General features: G+C 43.1%; 1 protein-coding gene across 2 annotated transcripts; it reads left to right on the plus strand.

The window, feature by feature from the left end:
• The first annotated feature begins 207 nt into the window (after positions 1–207).
• On the plus strand, positions 208–16,724 carry Htatip2 (HIV-1 Tat interactive protein 2, 30kDa). Of its 2 annotated transcripts, none has more exons than XM_013019670.1 (6): positions 208–392; positions 691–886; positions 3,407–3,514; positions 11,762–11,899; positions 14,628–14,689; positions 16,034–16,724. In XM_013019670.1, exons 1-6 carry the CDS (start codon positions 295–297, stop codon positions 16,257–16,259), a joined length of 828 nt encoding a protein of 275 aa, XP_012875124.1. In that variant the 5' UTR covers positions 208–294; the 3' UTR covers positions 16,260–16,724. The 2 variants fall into 2 exon arrangements, with proteins under 2 accessions (XP_012875124.1, XP_012875126.1); XM_013019672.1 differs by lacking the exon at positions 208–392 and adding an exon at positions 520–605.
• Positions 16,725–20,830: the final 4,106 nt, after the last annotated feature.

Genomic DNA, 20,830 nt, shown 5'->3' on the forward strand with positions numbered 1-20,830 from the left:
CTTCTGGCTAGGACCTGTACCAGGGGAGAGAAAGTGGGGAGGGAGGTTCTTGGGGACAGTTAGGAGAGCGCTCAGGCCTGGCTCTGCGCTGGCGCGCGTGCCCTGGATCCTCTCCACGCGAGAGCCACGCGGTCCCCTGCGCCCTGGTCCAAACCCCGCCCAGGGGCGGGGCAAGGCCGCCCAGGCGCAGCCACCCGGAAGACCGCGAGGGGTAGGCACCTGGGCCGGGCTGTCCGGGGTCTCCTCCTCCACGATCTCCCGGGCGGGCGTCCGCTGCGCAGGGGCGCACTCCGCATGCCCGGGCCTGCGGCGCTGTGCTGGGGGGTGGCCGCGCTGCTGGCTGCGATCCTCCTACTGCGGCTTGACGACGAGGGGCCGGGGGCTGGCCTTAGGTAACCTCCGCTGGGGAGGGGATCTCGGTGAGCCCAGGCCCGGCCAGTACTTCGGGTCCTGAACGCACCCTCCCGGCTCTGGGGACCCCCCCCCACACACACACACCTGCAGGATCGCGCAAGAGGGCGGGGGTGGGACAGTGACCGCGCCCCACCCCGCAGGTGACTCAGCGCTAGCCGGGGAGCTGCGGAGAATAACGTCATCTCCCAAGGGTAGGACGTGGGAGGCCACCCTTCTAACGCCTTAAGACCAGCCCGTGTTGTATTATGTCCTCCCTTCCCCCCACCCCCCCTCCAGCATGGCTGAGATCGAAGCTCTGCCGAAGCTTCGGGAAGACTTCAGGATGCAAAATAAATCCGTCTTTATTCTGGGTGCCAGCGGGGAAACCGGCAAAGTACTCTTAAAGGAAATTCTGGAACAGCGCCTCTTCTCCAAAGTCACGCTCATTGGCCGGAGGACTCTCGCCTTTGAGGAGGAAGCTTATACAAATGTGGTGGGTATTGGAGCTGTGGTCATTCTGGAGGTGACAGCCTGTTTCCGTGACCAGGCCAGCCATAGAGGCTAAAAAAGGCTCCTGCCAAAATCTGGTCCTAATTGGTGTTTGAGAGGCCCAGTCCAAAGCCCAGTTGCTGCACACTCTCCTCTTGCCATGTGGCTTGAGCCCAGCCCTTCTGTGCTCCTGGAACCAGATAAAGCAGGACTTGGGTTGTCCTAAGGGCCAGCCTGATAGAATAGCAGGTCTGGGTTCAGACCATCAGGCTTCCTCGTCCTGTTCTCTTGGCAGTTTTTGCAACCACATGGTAGCTTCACATACTTGTGACCTCACAGAAATGTGAGAGAACCTGAAAATACTTCTGGTGGTCTATGGCAGTGAAAGTATAAGAATCTGTCTCCCTGGTTTCCCAGGCTTGTAGCTGAAAAGAGAATAATACTACCTTCAAATAAGTTACACTTCCACAGTTATGCAAATGCCATGCACTAGACTTCCAGCTGGTGATAACCCCTACAGATCTCAAGTCTGAGCTTTGGAGAGATTTAAACTGAGTTACCTGTGAACTGAAACAAATGGAACAATACAGTTTACTCCTGAGACCACGCTGCAAAAATATGGCCTCCTGGGATTTTACAAAAGGCACATTTCAAATTACAAGCAGGCTTGCAAATACATGTTCTTATTCCCAGCAGTCCCTGCTCAGATCATGTTGAGGATGTTTTTAGTCTATCAGGACTTGTTTGTTTAAAGCAGACATCTTTGCCCACTCTTAAGCAGGTGTTGAGTGGTCTTTGTTGTCTTGTTTTATGGGCTGTGAGACATTGTTGAAAATTAGAAGCTGTTCCAAAGTCTGTACTCTGTCTCTCTTTCTGTCTCTCTGTGTGTGCTGGTCCAGGGGTTTGAACTCAGGAAGTAGGCACTGTCCCTGAGATTTTTTTTTTCTTAAGGCTAGCTCTGTCACTTAAGCCACAGCTCCACTTCCAGTTGTTTGGTGGTTAATTGAAGATAAGAGTTTCACAGACTTTGCTGCCTAGGCTGGCTTCAAACTGAGATCCTGAGATCTCAGCCTTCTGAGTTGATGGTATTTATAGGCATGAATCACCAGCACCAGGCTGAAGTCTGTATTTTTTTGAGAGTGGAGTTTTGGTTGTGTAGGTTTTGACCAGGCTCTTGGTGAAAAATCTGCTTTTCATCAACATTGGATACAGTGTCAAAAAAATTCTTTTGAAAATGTTGATGGTAGTAAAGGAAACCATTTTATCTGAACTCATGAGTGATGGAATGTCTCACACTTTCTAGTTTCATAGCAGTTAGTACAAGGTTAGGTGTAGGTTTTTAAATTTCATCTGGGCACAAGTAGCTTACACCTGTTATCCTAGATACTCAGGAAGCTGATTTGAAAACCCAAGTTCAAAGCCATCCTGGACAGGAAAGTCCAAGTTATTGATAGTAGGCTACTTTTTTTCTTTTCATAATAAATGTTTTAAAGTTCTCTTTCACTTGAGTGATTGACTTCAACCTATTTTCACATCACTCTTATCTCCAGTTAATCACACAAAAAAGCTGGAAAATGGGGCTGTGGTGCAAGTGGTAGAGCACTAACCTTCACTGAGTGGTTCAAGTAGTAGAGTACTAACCTTCAGAGCTGAGAGATAGCACCTAGGCCACACACACACACACACACACACACACACACATACACACACACACACACACACCAATCAAGCTTGGTATTGGTGGTTCACACCTATAATCCTAGCTACTCAGGAAGCTAAGGTCTGAGGATTGAGGTTCAAAGCCAGCCCAGTCAGGAAAGTCCGTAAAATTCTTAGCTCCAATTAACCACCAGCAAAACCGGAAGTGGTACTGTGGCTCAAGTGGTAGAGCGCTAGCCTTGAGCTGAAGAGCTGAGGGAAAGGGCCCAGGCCAGAGTTTCAAGCCCCACGACAGACAAAAAACAAAAAACTCCCAAAGTATTCTAGCATTCTTATGGATGCTTGTTTAAAGTACAGATATTGATTCAGACCCCAAAATATGCTTTTAGATCCTGTCTGAATCTTATATAGGTGGTTTATGACTTATACCAACACAAAGTTTATCATTTACATTTTTTGGCTACAAAAAAGCGGAAGCTTATGATCAATTACTTGGCCAAAATTATTTATTTAATAGATAGTAGGAACAAGTTTGAATCAGGTCTTCTTTGAGATCCTAAACACTATTCACTGTCTTCATATCCTCAATGATCTCCTTCCTGGTAAGCTACAGACAAGTTTTTCTATGAATGATTAAAATGGAACCTGATTTTAGAAATCTGGATCACTCCTAGTCCAGTTGTATGTACCATGAACACTCATGTGAATTGTTGATTTTCAGCTCAGATGAATTGCTTTTTAGTGGGAAAAAGTGAATTTGCAAAACTTGATAAGTGGTTATGCCCCTTCGTAATGGTTCATCCTTCTTTAAATTGTCCATATTTTTAAATAATGTGAGATTATATACAATTGTGCCCTTGTCTAGAACCAAGAATTGGTGGACTTTGAAAAGCTGGATGACTATGCTTCTGCCTTTCAAGGTCATGATGTTGGATTCTGTTGCCTGGGTACCACCAGAAAAAAAGCTGGAGCGGTAAGAAATAAAAATATACCAGTTCCTCTTTTTAATTAGCTAGTAATGTCAAGTAGTTCCTTCTTATGATTTTTTATTGTTGCATCCTGCAGTGCTTAGTAAACTTACTGTTAAGATTCTGTTACCTGACATGATACTGTCAATATTACTGATCAATTCGTTTTCCTGTCAAACAAGTTCAGGCTTGAGTACTAGATCACTGTCAATATTTACGTGATCTTGCCTATAGAAAATTAGTCAGCACTCATCAGAACAACCTCTGACTAAAGAAAAACAAAAAAGTCAGAGTAAAAGTAATTGGCCTGTGCAGTAAACTTTTTTTTTTTTTTTTTTGGTCCGGTTGTGGGGCCTGAACTCTGGGCCTGGGCGCTGTCCCTCAGCTCTTCAGCTCAAGGCTAGCGCTCTACCACTTGAGCCACAGCGCCACTTCCAGCTTTTTTCTTATGTGGTGCTGAGGAATCGAACCCAGGGCCTCGAGCATGCAAGGCAAGCGCTCTACCACTGAGCCACCTTCCCAGCGCCCTGGCAGTAAACTATTTTTATTTTTCTTCCGTAACATTTGAAGTTCTCTTTTACTTGAGTGACTGGCTTCAACCTATTTTTCCACACCAAACTTTAAACTTTTAGGCTACAACATCAGAATCCAAAGGCACGATTTAATCAGCCCCCAGTGGTGACTCAGCTTCAGCAGTGATTCAACACTAGGGATGATTCAGATTCCACTGACGCAAAACTGTTTTAACACACATTTTATTTTTTCCTTAAATGGTGTCCTAAATTGAGTCAGACCCTGTCCAAAAGTCATAGTTTACTCCATAGTTAAAAGTCATAGTTTACAAGGTAGATCCTGAGTCAATGTTATAAATCATATATATATATATATATACATATACATATATATATAAACTATATAAAAGAGTAAACACAGACCCTTGAATATAGTTTATTCCTGTGGCAGAATTTATTTGCTGGAGCCAAACATATCTACTAAATATGCAGGGTGGTGACTCTGCCCTGGGGACTTGCTGCAGATTTTTAAGCCAGAACCAAACATCTGAATCAGGAGAGCATGTGGTTGTGAACTACTGGTTTATACCAACCAAGTAGTTAGGCTCAGGTATATTTCTCTGGGCTTCATGGTGAACCAGGGGATAATTCTATTTATGCTTTCGTTCAAGATTGGTTTCTGTTTTGCCGTTCTGTAAATTAGGTTTTGCTTTCTGTGCTCAGGAGCTATGGATTATAGAGATGTTTGATTTCCCCAAGAGCTACATTATCCATTCTGAAGAGTGATGTTCCCACTTAGCGGCTGGTGCGATCTTTTATGTCTCAGGGACAGTCACAAGCTGTGTGCCCTCCAAAAGCGTTGAACTTTTTGTTCTAGTACACTGCAGGTTTTACTGTCTGAAGTTTTGGTGGTGACTCAGCAGAATTTAAAAAAAAAACAACTACATTAAGCATTGAGCAGTGGATTGTCACGACCTAAGGCAAACCTCACAGGGCGCGCCAGGGAAAGTCTACATTATTTTGTTGCATTCAATCTATATAATGCAGTTTTAATCAGAAAGATAGTGGTGTTATTTTGCTTTGTTTTGAACTGAGAATAGTTCTCTACTTCTTACACCAAGCACTACCTCTGTTCTCCTTTAAAATCAGCTTGAAAAGCTAAAAGTAATTAATGAGTAAGGGAGAAGATTAGCAAGCTAAATAGACTCAGAAATGGGTTAGGATTTAATGGTTTAAGAGGATAGAAGCAGAAAGTAAGCTGTCAGTGCCTGTAGAAAAAGCATTAAAAAATTAATTTGGTTGGAGTGCTATGGATAGTTTGGAACTTGCGATGACTTTAGGCCCTTTAAAAGTGGCTAAGTAACAATACTTGTTTGGAAAAAGCCTGTGGCCTTCCAAGCTCATGGCTGCTAGAATTCTCCATCAGCAAGCAGCCCTTTCTCTAGAAAATTTCACTGAAAGGACCCTGTGATCCTATTCACGAACCTAGTAGCATTCTGTAGTTGTATTGTAACAGAAGTACTTGGAATTTTCCCTTAGCAATTCCAGTTTTCAGTAGAGAAACTTCATTTCATTTAAGGGTCTCTCTCTCTCTCTTAGTGTTGAGCTCCTCTGAGAGTCAGCTCATTTCCCTATGACCTTTGGTATAATTTGTCTGCCACGGCTTCCATAATAACGTAACAGAAGTGTATTGTCTCAGAGTTTGGGAGGCTAGACATCTATGAAGTTAACAATGGAAGTGGCAGCAGGATCGGTTCCTTCTGAATGCTGAGGGAAGAATCTGTTTCAAGGCTCTCTCCTTCACTTGTAGCCGGCTAAGTAATCTGTCTTTTCGCCTGACCGTTTCCTCCTTCATGTATATGTCTGGGTCTGTGTTTACTCTTTCTTAAAGACACAGTTATACTGGATTAGGGGCCAGCCTGCTCATGACAATGTCATAACAGGATCAGCAGTGACCCTATTTCTAAATAAACCTAAAATTCTAAGTTCCTGGGGTTAGGACTTTAACATTTTGTAGGGGATAAACTCAGCCCATAAAATTCAGTCCACTCAGATTTCTATTAGAACTAAAACTACCAATGACTATTCACTTACATCAGTTGTTTGAAAAACCATTTTCTTGAGTCATAGCTGATTAGATTCTAAGCCTCCTTTTATAGCCACAGTCCAGAATTGTTTTCTCAATGCAATGTTACCTTGATTTGGGCCTAATCCAGACCTTCTAGGTAAGAATCTCTGAGTTTGGAAGCTTGGAATCTCTTTCTTGAACAGGTTTCCTGGGAAGATCCTAATAAAAGTAACCCTCTCTTCCTGCAGGGAGGTGTTTCTGGTTTCCTGAGGGCTTTTACCTTGCTTTAGTAAGTAACGTATATGCTAGTAGAGGTTAACATATCCTTTGAAAATTAGTCTTGAGTGAAGAGCAAAAGTCACAGATACCTCTATAAATAATGCATTTTCCTTTATTTGGAGTAAAAGGAGGATTTGGTTAGTAGTTTGGGTGGTTTGATATAGTTTTACTTCTTCATTTGTCTCCTTCCTTGTTAGGAATAGGCTCTAGCAATTCAAGTTCTTGAATTCTGTTGAATGGATGATGTTGTTTATGTGATGAATGCAGGTAGCTATAACATTTATTAGGCATCTTTAGAATCTCAAGGCTTCTACTAATATACTCTTCTAATCCAAGAGTGTGCAAACTATAGTCTGGGGGGCCAAATATGGCCTGCCACCTGTTTTTATATGGCCTATGAGCTGAGAATGTTTTTTCTTTTAAAAGTGCAAAGGAAAGTACAAGGAATTCAAATTTCAATATCCATAATGAAATTTTGTTAGAACAGAGCCAGGCTCATTATTTTCTCTCCATACTATCTATGACAACTTTGTGCTATAATGGTATATCTATGGAGATGCAGTCTCGACTGCACAGCTGACAATATTTAATAGGCTTGTCCTGTAAAGCCAAAGTTTTCCAACCCCTATTCTATCCTCCATAGTTTGATTTGATGTATGTGTTAGGGGGGAGGCGTAATGAATGATTTCTTGTTTGGAAATCAAGGAATGGTAGAACCCTGGGTGTGTCGGTTAGCTTTTGTGGATCACTTCCTTATTTTGGACTACTGTACCCCCCTTCCAACTGCAAAATTCTTTGACCCTATAGAAGAGAACAAAAAAAAATTAGTGAATGACAGAGGAATCCTTAATATTGGTTTGATTTTATTTTTCTATTCAGAGTTCTTTCTCTGCGTACAATCTTTCTTTTACCTCCACATGTCAAATATAAAAAATGCCTTCCAAGACACAAACAAATAGGGTGCCAGATCATACCATTTATTGTGTGTCAGCATCTGTGTTTTCTGCCCTGATTTAGGTTCATTTCAAAAGGGAATGAAGGAGAAAGAACCTGAAGTAGAATTATGGTTGAGACCACTGACAGAATGACAGATCCTTCCTTCTCAGAAAAGGACCCTGTGACCTTCTTTAGTCCTTCTACACAGGCTCTCTCCTCTGAAATACCTTTGTAGCCCAAGTTAGTCTTAAGCCATAGTATTATTGCTAGTTTTCAGGTATTGGTAAATTAGACAAGGAGAAATACTGGCTTTCAGTTTTAATAAGACTCAAAATAAGAACATCTGTCTTCGTTGATGTTTGTGGAGCCCACTGAGTGAGGATATGTCAGCTTAGCTGTATGCATTATTTTGGTAGGCCTTGCAAAATAAACTTAAGGTGAGAACTTATCGAATCCTTTTTCTAGGAGTTCTGACAATAGACAATAATTCGAGAAGAGATAGCTGGCTTTTCTCTTGACGTATGGTTAGTTTTTTTCTGAAAATGGCGTTTCTGGGATATAGAATAGCTTATTTTAGTTTGTTTTTCTATTTTTTTAAATTTGAGCTGTTGGGGAACAAGAAAGGGAATCAATAAGATTTTTAAGCTAGCTTCTTCCATATACAAGTAGACCGTTTCTCATTCCAAAGCAAACTGGTGCACGTTGGTATTGCCTAATCAGTCACCAGAATCCTCCCTTCAGTTAGATTTCTAAGTCCTTGAAAGCACTTGACCTGTTTGCTTTTGAGTTTCATTCACCAACTGAAAAGGCCATGCCATCAGGGTGAAGGAAATGAAATTTAAAATTTAGTGAGCTTGGAAAAATGCAGGTTTATAATCAGCTTGAAGTCTCAGAGGATTTGTGAAATCATTTTGGATTAACAGCTATTGATTGCTAATAAAACAATATTTAGCTTTGTCTAAAGAATAGCAATGGAGAAAGGTATGGGCACCTTGTCAACAGGCCCCTTTGAGCAGGGATGATGGGCTGGGGGCAGGGGTCTGTGGAGCAGCGTGGGTGCTGGTCCTTCAAGGAGCGGTTGTCAGTTGCCAGCGAAGCCGGTGAAAGGAAGGACGCCAGAGTCTGATGGCTGGGGTGGTATTGATGTGCCTTCGCTGACTAATCAGATTGAAAGAGTCCCATGGTATTTATGTCACTTTAATTTTCATCAAACAATTGGAGACGACAGCACTCTATTAGAGAGGTTGATCCAGAACTAAAGCCAAATAAATTAGGGTCTTAGTTTAATCAAATTATCCCTCTCTTGCCTCTGGATTCAGTGAGAGAGACAGCGTCGGGCTGGAGGCTTGTGATTGGCTGCATCTTTGCCTTATTTTTAAAGAAGCTGCTGAAAGGGAAAAAAAAGGCATTTTAATAGAGAGAAGTCCAATAATCTTCCCAAGCAATTATGCCGATACAACAAGAAAAAATGTATTTCACTAAACTATTACATTGTATCAACTGGTCACTTATTAAAGCAGGCTTTAATTAGAGTTAAATGAAGAAAAGGATGTGAAAGGGAAATTTTTGCTGTGTAGTTTTGTGTGTGTGTGTGTGTGTTACGTTTTCAGCACATCTAAATACAAATTTGGAGAAAAGCTCTGATGAGAATCACCTTTCTCTCAGGATGTGCTATGTGTTAAAATTGCTTTGCCTCACACTAATTTTAAACAGCATCATCAGGAATATGAATATGTTTAATACTGGATGCCAAAGTATGCAACAAGAATAAAATGGTGATCATTTGTGGGCAATGAGGCTGAGTTTCTGTTAACTAAAGTCGGGCAGAAAAATAACATTTCCCCACAGGTGGGGAGGGAGTTAAACTATACTGGAGTGATAATGAGAAGGAGAAGGGGACACTTTTCTAGTAGTGGTAATTCATGTTCTGTTTCTTCAGATGGGAACTGCTCACAGAGGAAGTTCAGTTAATGAAAAGTCACCCAGCTGTGTGCTCTCTACACATGTTCTTTTACTTAAAGTTTTTGTTTTTGACTTTGAACTCGAAAAACGTTTACTTTGTCCTATCCTTTGAGTTTGGCAGTAAGTTTTTAAGGCTTATCCAAATGACCTCATATTTAGTGGTTCAAAACAACCCAAATTTATTATCTTATAGTTCTATAGGTTAGAAGTTTTACTGAGGTAAAAACTGAGGTGTTGACATTTCTTCTGGGAGGTCATAAAGGAGAATTCATATCCTTACATTTCTAGGTGGCACGGACTGTCTGCTTCTTGGTTCATGATTGTTTTCCTTCCATCTTCAAGGCTAGCAATTTGGGAGGTTGGAAATGGAAGTATCCTTTTCCTATTGCATACCTCTAAATTCACTGCTGCTTCCCGCTTCCAACAGCCCTTATGATTGCTTACATTGAGCCCTTGTATAAACTAGAATAATCTCGCTATTTTAAGGCCCACTGTTTAGTACCCTTATGGACATCTGCAGCCATGTAACATACACACAGGTAGGGGGATTTGGACATAGAATTGAAAGACCAATAGTCTGTCTGTCAGGTTAGGGACCAGTTATTTTCATTAGCTATAGAAAGTATGAGAAAGGAGTACCACTTACTCAGACAAGAAACTGTTTTCTGTCTCTAATTCCCTACCTAGCAGTTCCTGAGACTACTGGACCTTATTTTCATCTATATAAAAAAAGATAAAAGTTGGGCTGGGAAGGTGGCTCAGTGGTAGAGCGCTTGCCTTGCATGCTCAAGGCCCTGGGTTCGATTCCTCAGCACCACATAAGCAAAAAGAAAAAAAAAAGCCGGAAGTGGCGCTGTGGCTCAAGTGGTAGAGCACTAGCCTTGAGCTGAAGAGCTGAGGGACAGCGCCCAGGCCCAGAGTTCAGGCCCCACGACCGGACCCAAAAAAAAAAAAAAAAGATAAAAGTTATATACAACCATATCATACAAGATATTTGAAATAAGTAAACTACTACAGAAAGAATTATTAATCTTACATAACGTTCTTTGGAACCCAGCACAGTGGCTGATGTCTGCCATCCTAGTTACTTGTCAGGCAGAGATCTGGAGGATTGTGGTCAGAGGTCAGGATTGGCAAATAGTAAGATACTCATCTCAGAAAGTAGTTGGGTGTGATGGTGGCACTTGACTGTCATCCCAGCTACATGGGAGGTTTCAATTGGAGGATCACAATCTAGGCCTGTCTGGGTAAAAACATGAGACTCTGCCCCCAAAATAAAGTCAAAAGGGCTGGTGAGGCATGGTTTAAGTGGTAGAGCACCTGCTTAGCAAGCATAAGGTCTTGAGTTTCACCCCTAGTACCACCACAAAAACCCCCTAAAGTCCTCTGAGTAGCAATCTTCAGATTTGAATCTACCCACAAAAAGACCTTATCATATAATGGTGACTTTCAGCTTTTGTGAACTAGCTTTTCTTAAGTTGTCTTAAATTTGGAGGTGCCATAATTGTTGGTGGTCCCATGGAGTTGGTACTACACTACCTTTGCCCTTTTCTGGGCAAAGGCATATACCATTCAATTAGGACCCAGACCTGTGTTGTGTTCTGCTTTTTATTCATTTATTCAAATATGTTTAGAACACCAACCATGTGCTGGACATGTGCTGATGCTGTGATGTGAATTAAGAAGAAAGTCTCAGCCACTATCCACACTGGACCAAGTCTAGATCATTTTTGTTTACACTTTTTGTTTATACACCTATCATTTTTTTAAGAAACGGTGAAGCTTCATCTTTACTAACATCTAAAATATGTTGTAAAGCCTGACCAAAATGGGAAATCAAATGGACCCTTCTCATAGTGCCTGGAGAGTGTCCTGAGTTGTACTTTAAGATCCAACCCTAGTAGAGTTGACACAGGAAACATAAAGAGAAATAAGAGAGGCTGCAGACTCGCCTCACGTGATAGAACTCTTGCCTAACAAGCATGTGGCCCAGAGTTCAAAGCCCAGTACTGCCCAAAAAAGTAAGAAAGAAAACAGAGTGAAGGTGTAAAGTTGGGAAATGATTAAAAGTCAAAGAAATGGGCTGCACATGTGGCTTAGTGGTGGAGTACCAGGTGCTTACTTAGCATGCATGAGTCCCTAGGTTTGATCCAGCACTGGGACAGGGAGAAGAACAAAGAAATGTGTGATGTAAGCAGTTTCCCAGCCTGGTCTGACTTTGCTTCTTATGGATTTGTTTACTGTCTTTGTTTCAGTCTTACTCTCCTTGTTTTCGTTACAGTGCAGCCTTGCTGCTTAACTGTTTTGTCTGTTTGGAAGACAATACTTGGAGCCTCTCTCAGGGTCTGAGACTGACTTTCATGTATTGCTTGAATGCATTTTATTTAGATCCCCCTTCCCTCCCAGGCCCTCCTGCCACCAGGCAGTAGCCAGGTAGCAATCTGTAAGATGAACTCACAGCTATTGGAAATAACTCACATCCTTTTCCCCCTCAGGAGGGATTTGTTCGCGTTGACCGGGATTATGTGCTGAAGTCTGCAGAGCTGGCAAAAGCTGGAGGGTGCAAACATTTCAACCTGCTGTCCTCCAGAGGAGCTGACAAATCCAGCAAGTTTTTATACTTACAAGTTAAGGTTTGTGTGTGTTTCTTACATAAACCCTGGACTAACTGGCAGTACTAAATGCTAGACAGAAAACTATATGCTCTATAGAAAACTATATGCTATACAAAAAAGAATTAAATGCACAATTTATGCACTTTTCATTACTCACAAGGACTTACTGTTTTGCGGGAATATATTTAGGGACTCGGAGCAATTGGAAAGACAATTTGCAATACCTGCCCTCTATTCATTAGTTGATAAAGTCAGTGGAAGGAGCGGTGGCTGCTCTGGCCTTGAGTGTTGGCAAGGCTTTTCAGCTTTGGAGAGACATAGGAGAGTAAGGTTTTTGTTTGTCGTGGAGCTGGAACTCAGGGCCTGGGCACTGTCCCTGAGCTCTTTTAGCTCAAAGTGAGTGAGCACTCTACCATTTTGAATCATAGCTCCTCTTTCCAGTTTTCTAATGGTTAATTGAAACGAAATGTCTCACAGACTCCTGCCACCAGGGCTAGCTTTAAACTATGATCCTCAGATCTCTGTCTCCTGGGTAGCTAGGATTACAGGTGTGAGCTACCAATGCCCCGGGGACAGTGATTCTTAAACTTCTCTAGCAGTTTCCCTCAAGGCCAAGAATCTGGAACTTTTACTTTTCTAGAGCTTTAGGGAGAGTTAGCCTGAAGCAGTCTACTTTTAATAACAAGCTCAACTTTCCTAAAAGTCTTGTGTTTATGCATATTTGTTTTTCTCTTTTATCTTAAAGTTTCCATTTCCTAACCTTCAAGTAGAATTGAATTCAAATAGGTCCTGGCTTTTTCTTAGTCCCAGAAGGTATTTAGTTCAAGGCTGTTTAGTGTGAAATGCTTTTTTTTTTCCCACAGGTTCTTCTAACTTTAGCTTAAATGCAAAACTCTAGCCTGAAAGCATGTACTATCTCCTTACCTAATCCCTTATCCAAAAAGTCCTCCTTTGGGTTCAGATCCACTTATCAAATATATGCCTACCTTGAGGCAAAATGGATTGCGTTATAAGTGCTAATTATCATTAGTGGTACATTTTTAAAATTTTTATTTATTTATTACTTATTTTTTTGTCAGTTGTGGGGTCTGAACTCTGGGCCTGGGCGCTGTCCCTCAGTCAGCTCTTCAGCTCAAGGCTAGCGCTCTTGAACCACAGCGTCACTTCAGGCTTTTTCTGCTTATGTGATGCTGAGGAATTGAACCCAGGGCCTCATGCATGCAAGGCAAGCATAACAGACGCAAGACCAGTCTGTTCTTTGCCCTGTAGGCTTTTTCGATACTTGCCTACATTGTATTTTTTCCCCCATAAATAATGCTGTCTTTCCACCATTTTTTATTGGCTCTTATCTCTGTCCCCTTCATCACCCTGGTCATTACTGAGTGGGATCACAGTAGGACTTTCTTTTCATTCTCTGACATTGTGGTGTGTGTGTTTAAGAGAAATAGAAGATTGTTACCATTGTGTTTTCAAAAATGGTTAGCATTGTGTTTTCTTTCTTCCTTTTTTTCTTTTTCTTTTTATTTTTTTCTGTCTTGGGGCTTGAACTATGGGCCCGTGTGGGCTGTCCCTCAGCTCAAGGCAAGCGCTCTACCACTTGAGCTACAGTGCCACTTCTGGTTTTTCTGAGCGTTTATGGGAGATAAGAGTTTCACAGACTTTCCTGCCCGGGCTGGCTTTGAACCTCGATCCTCAGATCTCAGCCTCCTGAGTAGCTAGGATTACAGGTGTGAGCCACCGGTGCCTGGCTAGCATTGTGTTTTCTTGAGACCAGTTTTGGATAATGAACATTTCCAGAACCCTTTCCTGTGGCTTGCAGCTAAGCCACAGCTCTTCTAACATATTTTGGGGAAGATAAAGATCAGTGAGCCACCAATAAAGTTATATCAAGAATAGAAAAGTTTTAGTTTAATTGTTAAGAATCCTAAATTTCATGGGTGAGGTCCGGGGTGGGGCAGTTGGTCTGTGTTTCAGAATACATTTGGGTTCTGAGAAAGATTTGTCAAGTGGAATTTTATTTATCCTCTCACTGGCAAGGTAAACAATTAGATCTTTTATGAAAGAAAATGCATATTGTATTCACCTATAAAGATAAAGGAACTACTACTGTTGTTCAATTATAATGATTCATCAGACTTAAAATAGCTAACATTATTTTCTCTAAGTAGTACTTTAAAAGCTTTTACATGCATTTTTGTGGAAAATGAGTATTGTGATATTAACTGGTGAGTGGCAGGGCTGGGACCTGAATCCAGGCAGCCTCATTCTACAGCCTGGCGTATAAGGTATTAAGTAATGACTAGCTTTTGTCACTGACACAAGTACAAGGACCCGCACAGCACGTGGGTATCTTAGGAATCAAAGCTCATAGGTAAGGATATTTATAAACTTGAGACCTGCTGGGCACCGGTGGCTCACACCAATAATCCTAGCTACTCAGGAAGCTGAGATCTGAGGATCATAGTTCAAAGCCAACCTGGACAGAAAAGTCCTTGTGACACTCTTATCTCTAGTTAACCATTCAAAAATTGGAAGTGGCTCTGTGGCTCAAGTGGTAGAGTGCTAGCCTTGAGCACAAAGAGGCTCAAGGACAGCGCCCAGGCCCTACAACTGAAAAAAAACAAAAAAGCAAAAACCAAATTGGGATCTGCAGAAGCAGATCTTCAAATCTGAATTTTTCTCTAAAGCTTCACCTAATCAGTCTTACTAAACACTGTGTGTGTGTTTGTCTGTGTTTTCTCAACAGGGAGAAGTGGAAGCCAAAGTTGAAGAACTAAAATTTGATCGTTACTCAATATTTAGGCCAGGGTAAGTGCTGCTGGGGAGTGCCATGGTTGGTCAGTCCCTCAAGCCAATTCATTTGAAGAGACTGATAGCTAAAATACCTAAGCTGGGGGTAGATTGCTTCTCTGTAGGTTCCACCCTTTGAATCTGAAAGACAGGATAAGGGACCAGTTTCAGAATAATCAGAAACTTCCTAGGTAGCAACTATAATGTTTATTTCATTTCACTTTCTCCATTTATTTCATTGCATTGCACTTATTTACTTTTTGTGTTACTGAGAATTAAACTCAGGCCCTCATCCTTGCTTGTCAAGTGCTCTACCACAAGGAGCTTTGTAAGTTCTGCCCTGGGCCATGCAGGCTCTGCAGACACCTCCCTACCTCTTGGCTAAAGAAGTAAAAAGCCTGCCTTTCTAATGTCCATACCGGTCTACCTTCTAACTGGACAGGAATTTACAAGCTCCACTCCCAGTCCTATTTTTTATTTTATTTTAGTATGAAAATCTTCCTTATGTCCCAAATTAAGCCTTATGCTCCCAGCATTAGTCTGATTGGACTCCACAGCACAGTATCTCAGCCAGAGGTGGCTTTGACAACAGAAACTTACTTCTGTTTCTTTCTCAAAGTCTGGGATTTGGAAGTCTGGGATTAAGGTGCTTTCAGGGTTGGTATCTAGTAAGGTCTCCCTTCTCAGCTGGCAGAGGTGGGCACCTTCTTGCTGTAGCCCCACATGGACTTTGTTTTGTATGTTGTGCAGAAAGAGATGTCTGAGGTCTCCTTTTTTTCTTAAAAGGATGCCTATTTGATTGACCCCATCCCATCCATAAGACTTCTTTCACCCTAATCAGGTCCCCAAATGCCAGCCTCCAGATCTATCATATTAGGGGATAGGATTTCAACATGCAATGTTTTTTTTTTTTTTTTTTCGTTTGTTTGGCTTTGGCACTGGGGATCGAACCTAGGGGTTGCACTTGCTAGGCAAGCACTTTGCCAATAAGCTACATCTCAGCCCCACACTTTTATTTTTTTATTTTAGTTTTTAGTCTGAGGCTTAAACTCTGGGACTGGGCACTGTCCTTGAGCTCTTCAGGTTAAGGCGAGCCCTCTACTACTTGAGCCACAGCACCACCACTTCCGGTTTTCTGGTGGTTAATTGGAGTATATAAGAGCCTCATGGACTTTCCTGCCCAGGCTGGCTTTGAACCATGAGCCTCAGATCTCAGCCTACTGAGTAGCTAGGATTACAGGTGTGAGCCACTGGCACCCAGCTAGGATACAAAGTTTGATGGGACGAAATACAGTCTGTAACACCTACCATGGTGTGAAGGCAAGTTACCATTTCTTCCTTTGCTTTTCTTTCTCTGTTTAGAGTCCTGTTATGTGATAGACAAGAATCTCGTCCAGCGGAATGGTTGGTTAGGAAATTCTTTGGTGCCTTACCAGCCTCTTGGGCCAGCGGGCACTCTGTACCTGTGGAGACGGTGGCTAAAGCAATGCTGAACAACATGGTGAGGCCCGGAAACAAGCAGAAGGAACTTCTGGAAAACAAGGCCATCCATGACCTAGGGAAGGCGGATGGCCCTCTCAAGCTGTGATCACACTGAAGGAGTGCTGTTTACTGAAAACCTCAACACTTGTTACCAAATTGGTAACATCTGGGGTCTAGAAATGAGTCCATGTGCTCTATCTTTGTCATTTTACTTTCTCAGCTCTGCAGATGGAAACAAGTCAGGACTCCACTCAGCCTGGGTTCCTGGGCTGTTTTCTCCCCGGCCCCTCCCCTAGCCTGTTCCTACATGGAAATCACTCAGGGAACTTGAAAAATAGGCATTTGTATATCAAACATTGTGAACCAGACGTTTTAGGCTGTGGCCACTATTGGGAATCTTTAGTTTTGTTTGCACTTCCCCTAGTGGTTCTGATGCCATTGGTGAGGAAGAAATCAGCTGGTTAACACATGGCCACAGTCAGAACTGCAGGGTAACTCTGATGTGCCACACAGATGAGTGCTGTTTTATAACTGTTGACATTCCAGTCAGTGCTAACTATATGTAACTGTGTAAGTGAATACAGTGCCTCTACTACTGTTTTATCTAGTAAAAATTAACATAGCAGGCTTATATAACTCATGGGGAGAAGCAGAGGAATAAAAAAATGGACCAATCCTAGGTGCTGCTGAATTGGTTCAAAAATGTGGAAATACTAATGGTGATTTGCAAACATTTGGTCAATATGGGATGATATAACAGCAGCTAGTCCTAACCAGTGCTTGTAAAGCTCTGTCCAGTGTGTTACCTCACTTTAATCCTCTAGCCAACTCCATAAAGTGATTCTCTCAATATTGTTATATCTGTTATATTTTTCTCTTAAAATTCTTCTTTTTTTTTTTTTACCCCTCATATCTTAGATGGGGAAACTGAGCCTGACTGTGTCTAAGCACCTTGCTCATGGGTCCACAACTTAAGACCTGAAGCTAACAAATGGCAAGGTCAAGATTCTAATCTAGTTGCTCCCCATCTCCTGCCCTGATTTCAGAGATTATATATATATATATTTTTTTGCCAATCCTAGGGCTTGAACTCTGGGCCTGGACACTGTCCCTGAGCTCCTTTTGCTCAAGGCTACCACTTTACCACTTGAGCTATGGCACAACTTACGGCTTTTTCTGTGATTAATTGGCAATAAGAGTCTCACTTTCCTGCCCAGGTTGGCTTCAAACCGTGATCTTCAGATCTCAGCCTTCTGAGTAACTAGGATTACAAGTGTGAGCCACCAGCACCCAGCTCAGAGGTTGTATTTTTAACCACTCTGCAAAAGCCGACCTCCATTTGTGTATTTCCAGGTAGTTCTAATTAATTGTTACTGAATGTTGTAGATGAATAAAATTCAAATGTTGGTTTCTCCGTTAGTCTTGGATTCTTACAATTAACCACAGTGGTATTCACATAGACAGTAAAATTCTCTGACACCAAACTTTCTAAAGGGATCAAACTCAAAGTGCTATACTTCTAATACCACAAAGTAGAAGATGCAGCAGGAACAAAAGGTAAGAGGAGCAGGGGATATGCCCATTTCTATAATGGGACAAAGGTTAGTGGAGAAAATGATCTTAATTTCTTTGCTGATGGAAGTTAAGTGTTTTGAGTGATTTTTTTTTTTTTTTTTGGTCATGGGGCTTGAACTCAGGGCCTGGGCACTGTCTCTGACCTCTTTTGTTCAAGGCTAGCGCTCTACCACTTTAAGCCACAGTGCCACTTCTGGTTTTTGAGTGGTAAATTGGAGACTCATGGGGACTTTTCTGTCTAGATTGATTTTGAACTGTGATCCTCAGATCCTAGCCTCTTGGGTAGCGATGATTACAGGTGTGAGCCACTAGTGCCCAGTTGATTCTGTCCTTTTTTTTTTTTTTGTCGGTTGTGGGGCTTGAACTCTGGGCTTGGGTGCTGTCCCTGTGCTCTTCAGCTTAAGGAGAGCGCTCTACTGCTTGAACTATAGTGCCACTTCCAGTTTTCTAGTCGTTTATTGGAGATAAGAGTCTCACGGAGTTTCCTGCCCTGGCTGGCTTTGAACCTCAATCCTCAGATCTCAGCCTCCTAAGTAGCTAGGTTACAGGTGTGAGCCACCAGCACCCGGAGATTCTGTCCATTTTTAAGAGTCTACATTACATGTAAAGATTCAGTGGACATTGGGGTAAAAAGACCTTCCTTTTAAAAGGGGGCTCTAGATGAAACATTTGGAGCAGAATAGTATCTTAGAACACGTGCTTTAAGGAGAAAGAGCACAGTGGTACATGCATGGAATCCCAGCACTAAGAAGGCTGAGGCAGGAAGCAAGAAGATCTCAACTTTAAGGCCAATCCATGCTACAAAGTAAGACCCTGAATATACTTTTTTAAAAAAATAGAATAGGGCTGGGAATGTAGCTTAGTGGTAGAATGCTTGCCTAGCATGCATGAAACCCTGGGTTATCAAACCTCAGTACCACATAAATAGAAAAAGCCAGAAGTGGTGCAATGGCTCAAGTAGTAGAGTGTTAGCCCTGAGCACAGAGAGGCTCAGGGACAGTGCCCAGGCCCTGAGTGCAAGCCCCAGGACTGGCAAAAAAAAAAAAGGTCATTGGGGTTCCCTTTTGGCCAAGCTTTGAACAGCCTAGATGTGTTTCTGTGGTAATGGGCCTGATCCTAGATGGGAGGCAGCCTTTGGTGTTCCCATGAGGATATGCTGAGTTTGTGGGTCCCCAAGGCAGCCATTCTCAGTAGCCAGCTTTAAGTTGTTCTCTGTATCATTTTCTTTGTCTCAATCCTTCTTGCAAGCCTTGGTTAAGATTCTATTTTGGTCTTATTAGTGGAGTAATAGAAAAGCAACCCAGTCCCAAAACCTGCATGTCATGAGATGTAAACTCAAGATTCTGGTCCAATCACTTTCCTGACTAGGTATTACTATCCCTGTCAACACTGAACAAGTGCCGTTGAGATTCAAAAGGTTCCTTCCAAATGCTGTAGAGAAATGGATTTTGAGAGGAAAAGTTTATGTAAGAAATATGAAGAGGAAAGTTGGACGGGGCCCAGGTGAAGACGGGACTTCAATTCATTAATTCATTCAGCAAATGGTTCATGAATGTATCCTGTGGATACATCAGGATTGTCCTGAAAAGTTTACCCTACAGGAGGCAGCAGATATTCTGGCATATTAGGTGTGTATGTGTGTGTACATTTGTGGGGAGAGGGATATATCTTCTAGGAGTTTACAGTTAAGGGTTAGAGTTACAGTTAAGGCAAAGGAGTATATTTTAAAAGTTTAGCCGTCAGAAGGCATTATTTCTATTCAGCGAAATTATCCTATGGGTCATGCTGTGTAATATGTGCCAGAGTAATTAGAGACATGGTCTTTAATCTTAGTGGTAGGTGCTAATAAAGTGACTACCCCTGTTCTAGTAGCGGAAGCTGTTTTTGACATGGTGGCTGGATGAAAGCCCTTTTGGGCTAAGACGAAAAGGAGGCCCTACACATTTGTAGAGAGAACATTCAATTTCAGTGATTCACAGAAAGGATTGGGGGTGGGATGAGTGGTGAAGGGTTGGGTTGGGTTGTAATGTCTGGATTGTGCATGCCAAGCAGTCTTGTCTTTTGGATTGGAGCTTGCGATGGTCCCAACCAAAATACCTGTTGCCCTCCGCTTAAGAGAATTCTACGGTTAGATATCAGGAATATTAGAAGGGAGGTATTTGGAGGTGTAGGAACCTTGGCATTCTTCCCCACACTCAGCCAGAACATCTGTTTTAAACACACCCGGCAGTATCACCCCGCCTATAAATAACCTACTCAAGAGAGTTAACACTTAGCACATTTTATCCTCACCATGGCCCTCAAGTTAGGGCAGGCATTATCCCCATTTTGCAGATGAGGGAAGCCAAGGCAGGAATCTTTTAAGATCATACAATTAGGAAGCTTCTGCGGCTTCAAACCCTCTAGGCTGGCTCTAGAGTTCCATGCTCTCACATCAGATTTTCCCGGGTGTGGCCCCATCTGGGCTTTACAGGGCATCCGCAGTGATAACGTACAGGTAAAGTAGCTGGACTCGGTTCCCCCTGCTCACCTGCACCTGCAGAGGGACGAGGGGACCTCGACCCTCAACTCAAGCGCCACGCCTGCCTGCGTTGGCCTCCTCTCCGCCACCAGAGGGCGCACTCAGCCGGTCGCGCTGGGACTCCCAGCGTTCTCCCTCGGAACCAGGGCCACACGGAGGACCACGAGGTCACAGCGAAGCCGCCGCGGCTTCTCTTCACCGTCAGGCTCACGGTTCCTGGCTGGCACTTTCTACTTAGCCCTTCTAACACCGAGGAGGAGAGAAAAAAGTCACCTCCAAGCCTGTCCGGGGCCAGCAGTGCCCCGCAGCGCGCCTCCCGCGTGCACTGCGGCAATCCGGTCTGGAGGAGGCGGGCCCCGCCCACACCATCCTCACGTGACCACCCCCAGGTTCCCCCCGCCCCCCCCTCCACCAAGATCCCGGAAACGCTCGCTAGCGGGCGTGCCCGAGCGCGCGCTCTCCCGTTCCCAGGCATCCGCGCGGTTCCGGGGCTGGCGGCGCGCGCGCGCGCACGCTCGTTCCCGGGCTCTCCCTCCTCCGGGTGCCGAGCTTGGCGGCAGAGGCTGCGCGCGTGCGCTGCC

This window comes from Dipodomys ordii, unplaced genomic scaffold, assembly GCF_000151885.1.
Source record: "Dipodomys ordii isolate 6190 unplaced genomic scaffold, Dord_2.0 Scaffold46, whole genome shotgun sequence".
NCBI classification, from domain to species: Eukaryota; Metazoa; Chordata; class Mammalia; order Rodentia; family Heteromyidae; genus Dipodomys; species Dipodomys ordii.

What these genes read in the sequence shown, in the direction of transcription:
- Htatip2 (XM_013019670.1), top strand. Translation starts at nt 295, where the DNA reads ATGCCCGGGCCTGCGGCGCTGTGCTGGGGGGTGGCCGCGCTGCTGGCT. An exon ending in GGGCCGGGGGCTGGCCTTAG is followed by an intron (nt 393 to 690) that starts GTAACCTCCGCT and finishes CCCCCCCTCCAG; the next exon opens with CATGGCTGAGATCGAAGCTC. An exon ending in CCAGAAAAAAAGCTGGAGCG is followed by an intron (nt 3,515 to 11,761) that starts GTAAGAAATAAA and finishes TTTCCCCCTCAG; the next exon opens with GAGGGATTTGTTCGCGTTGA.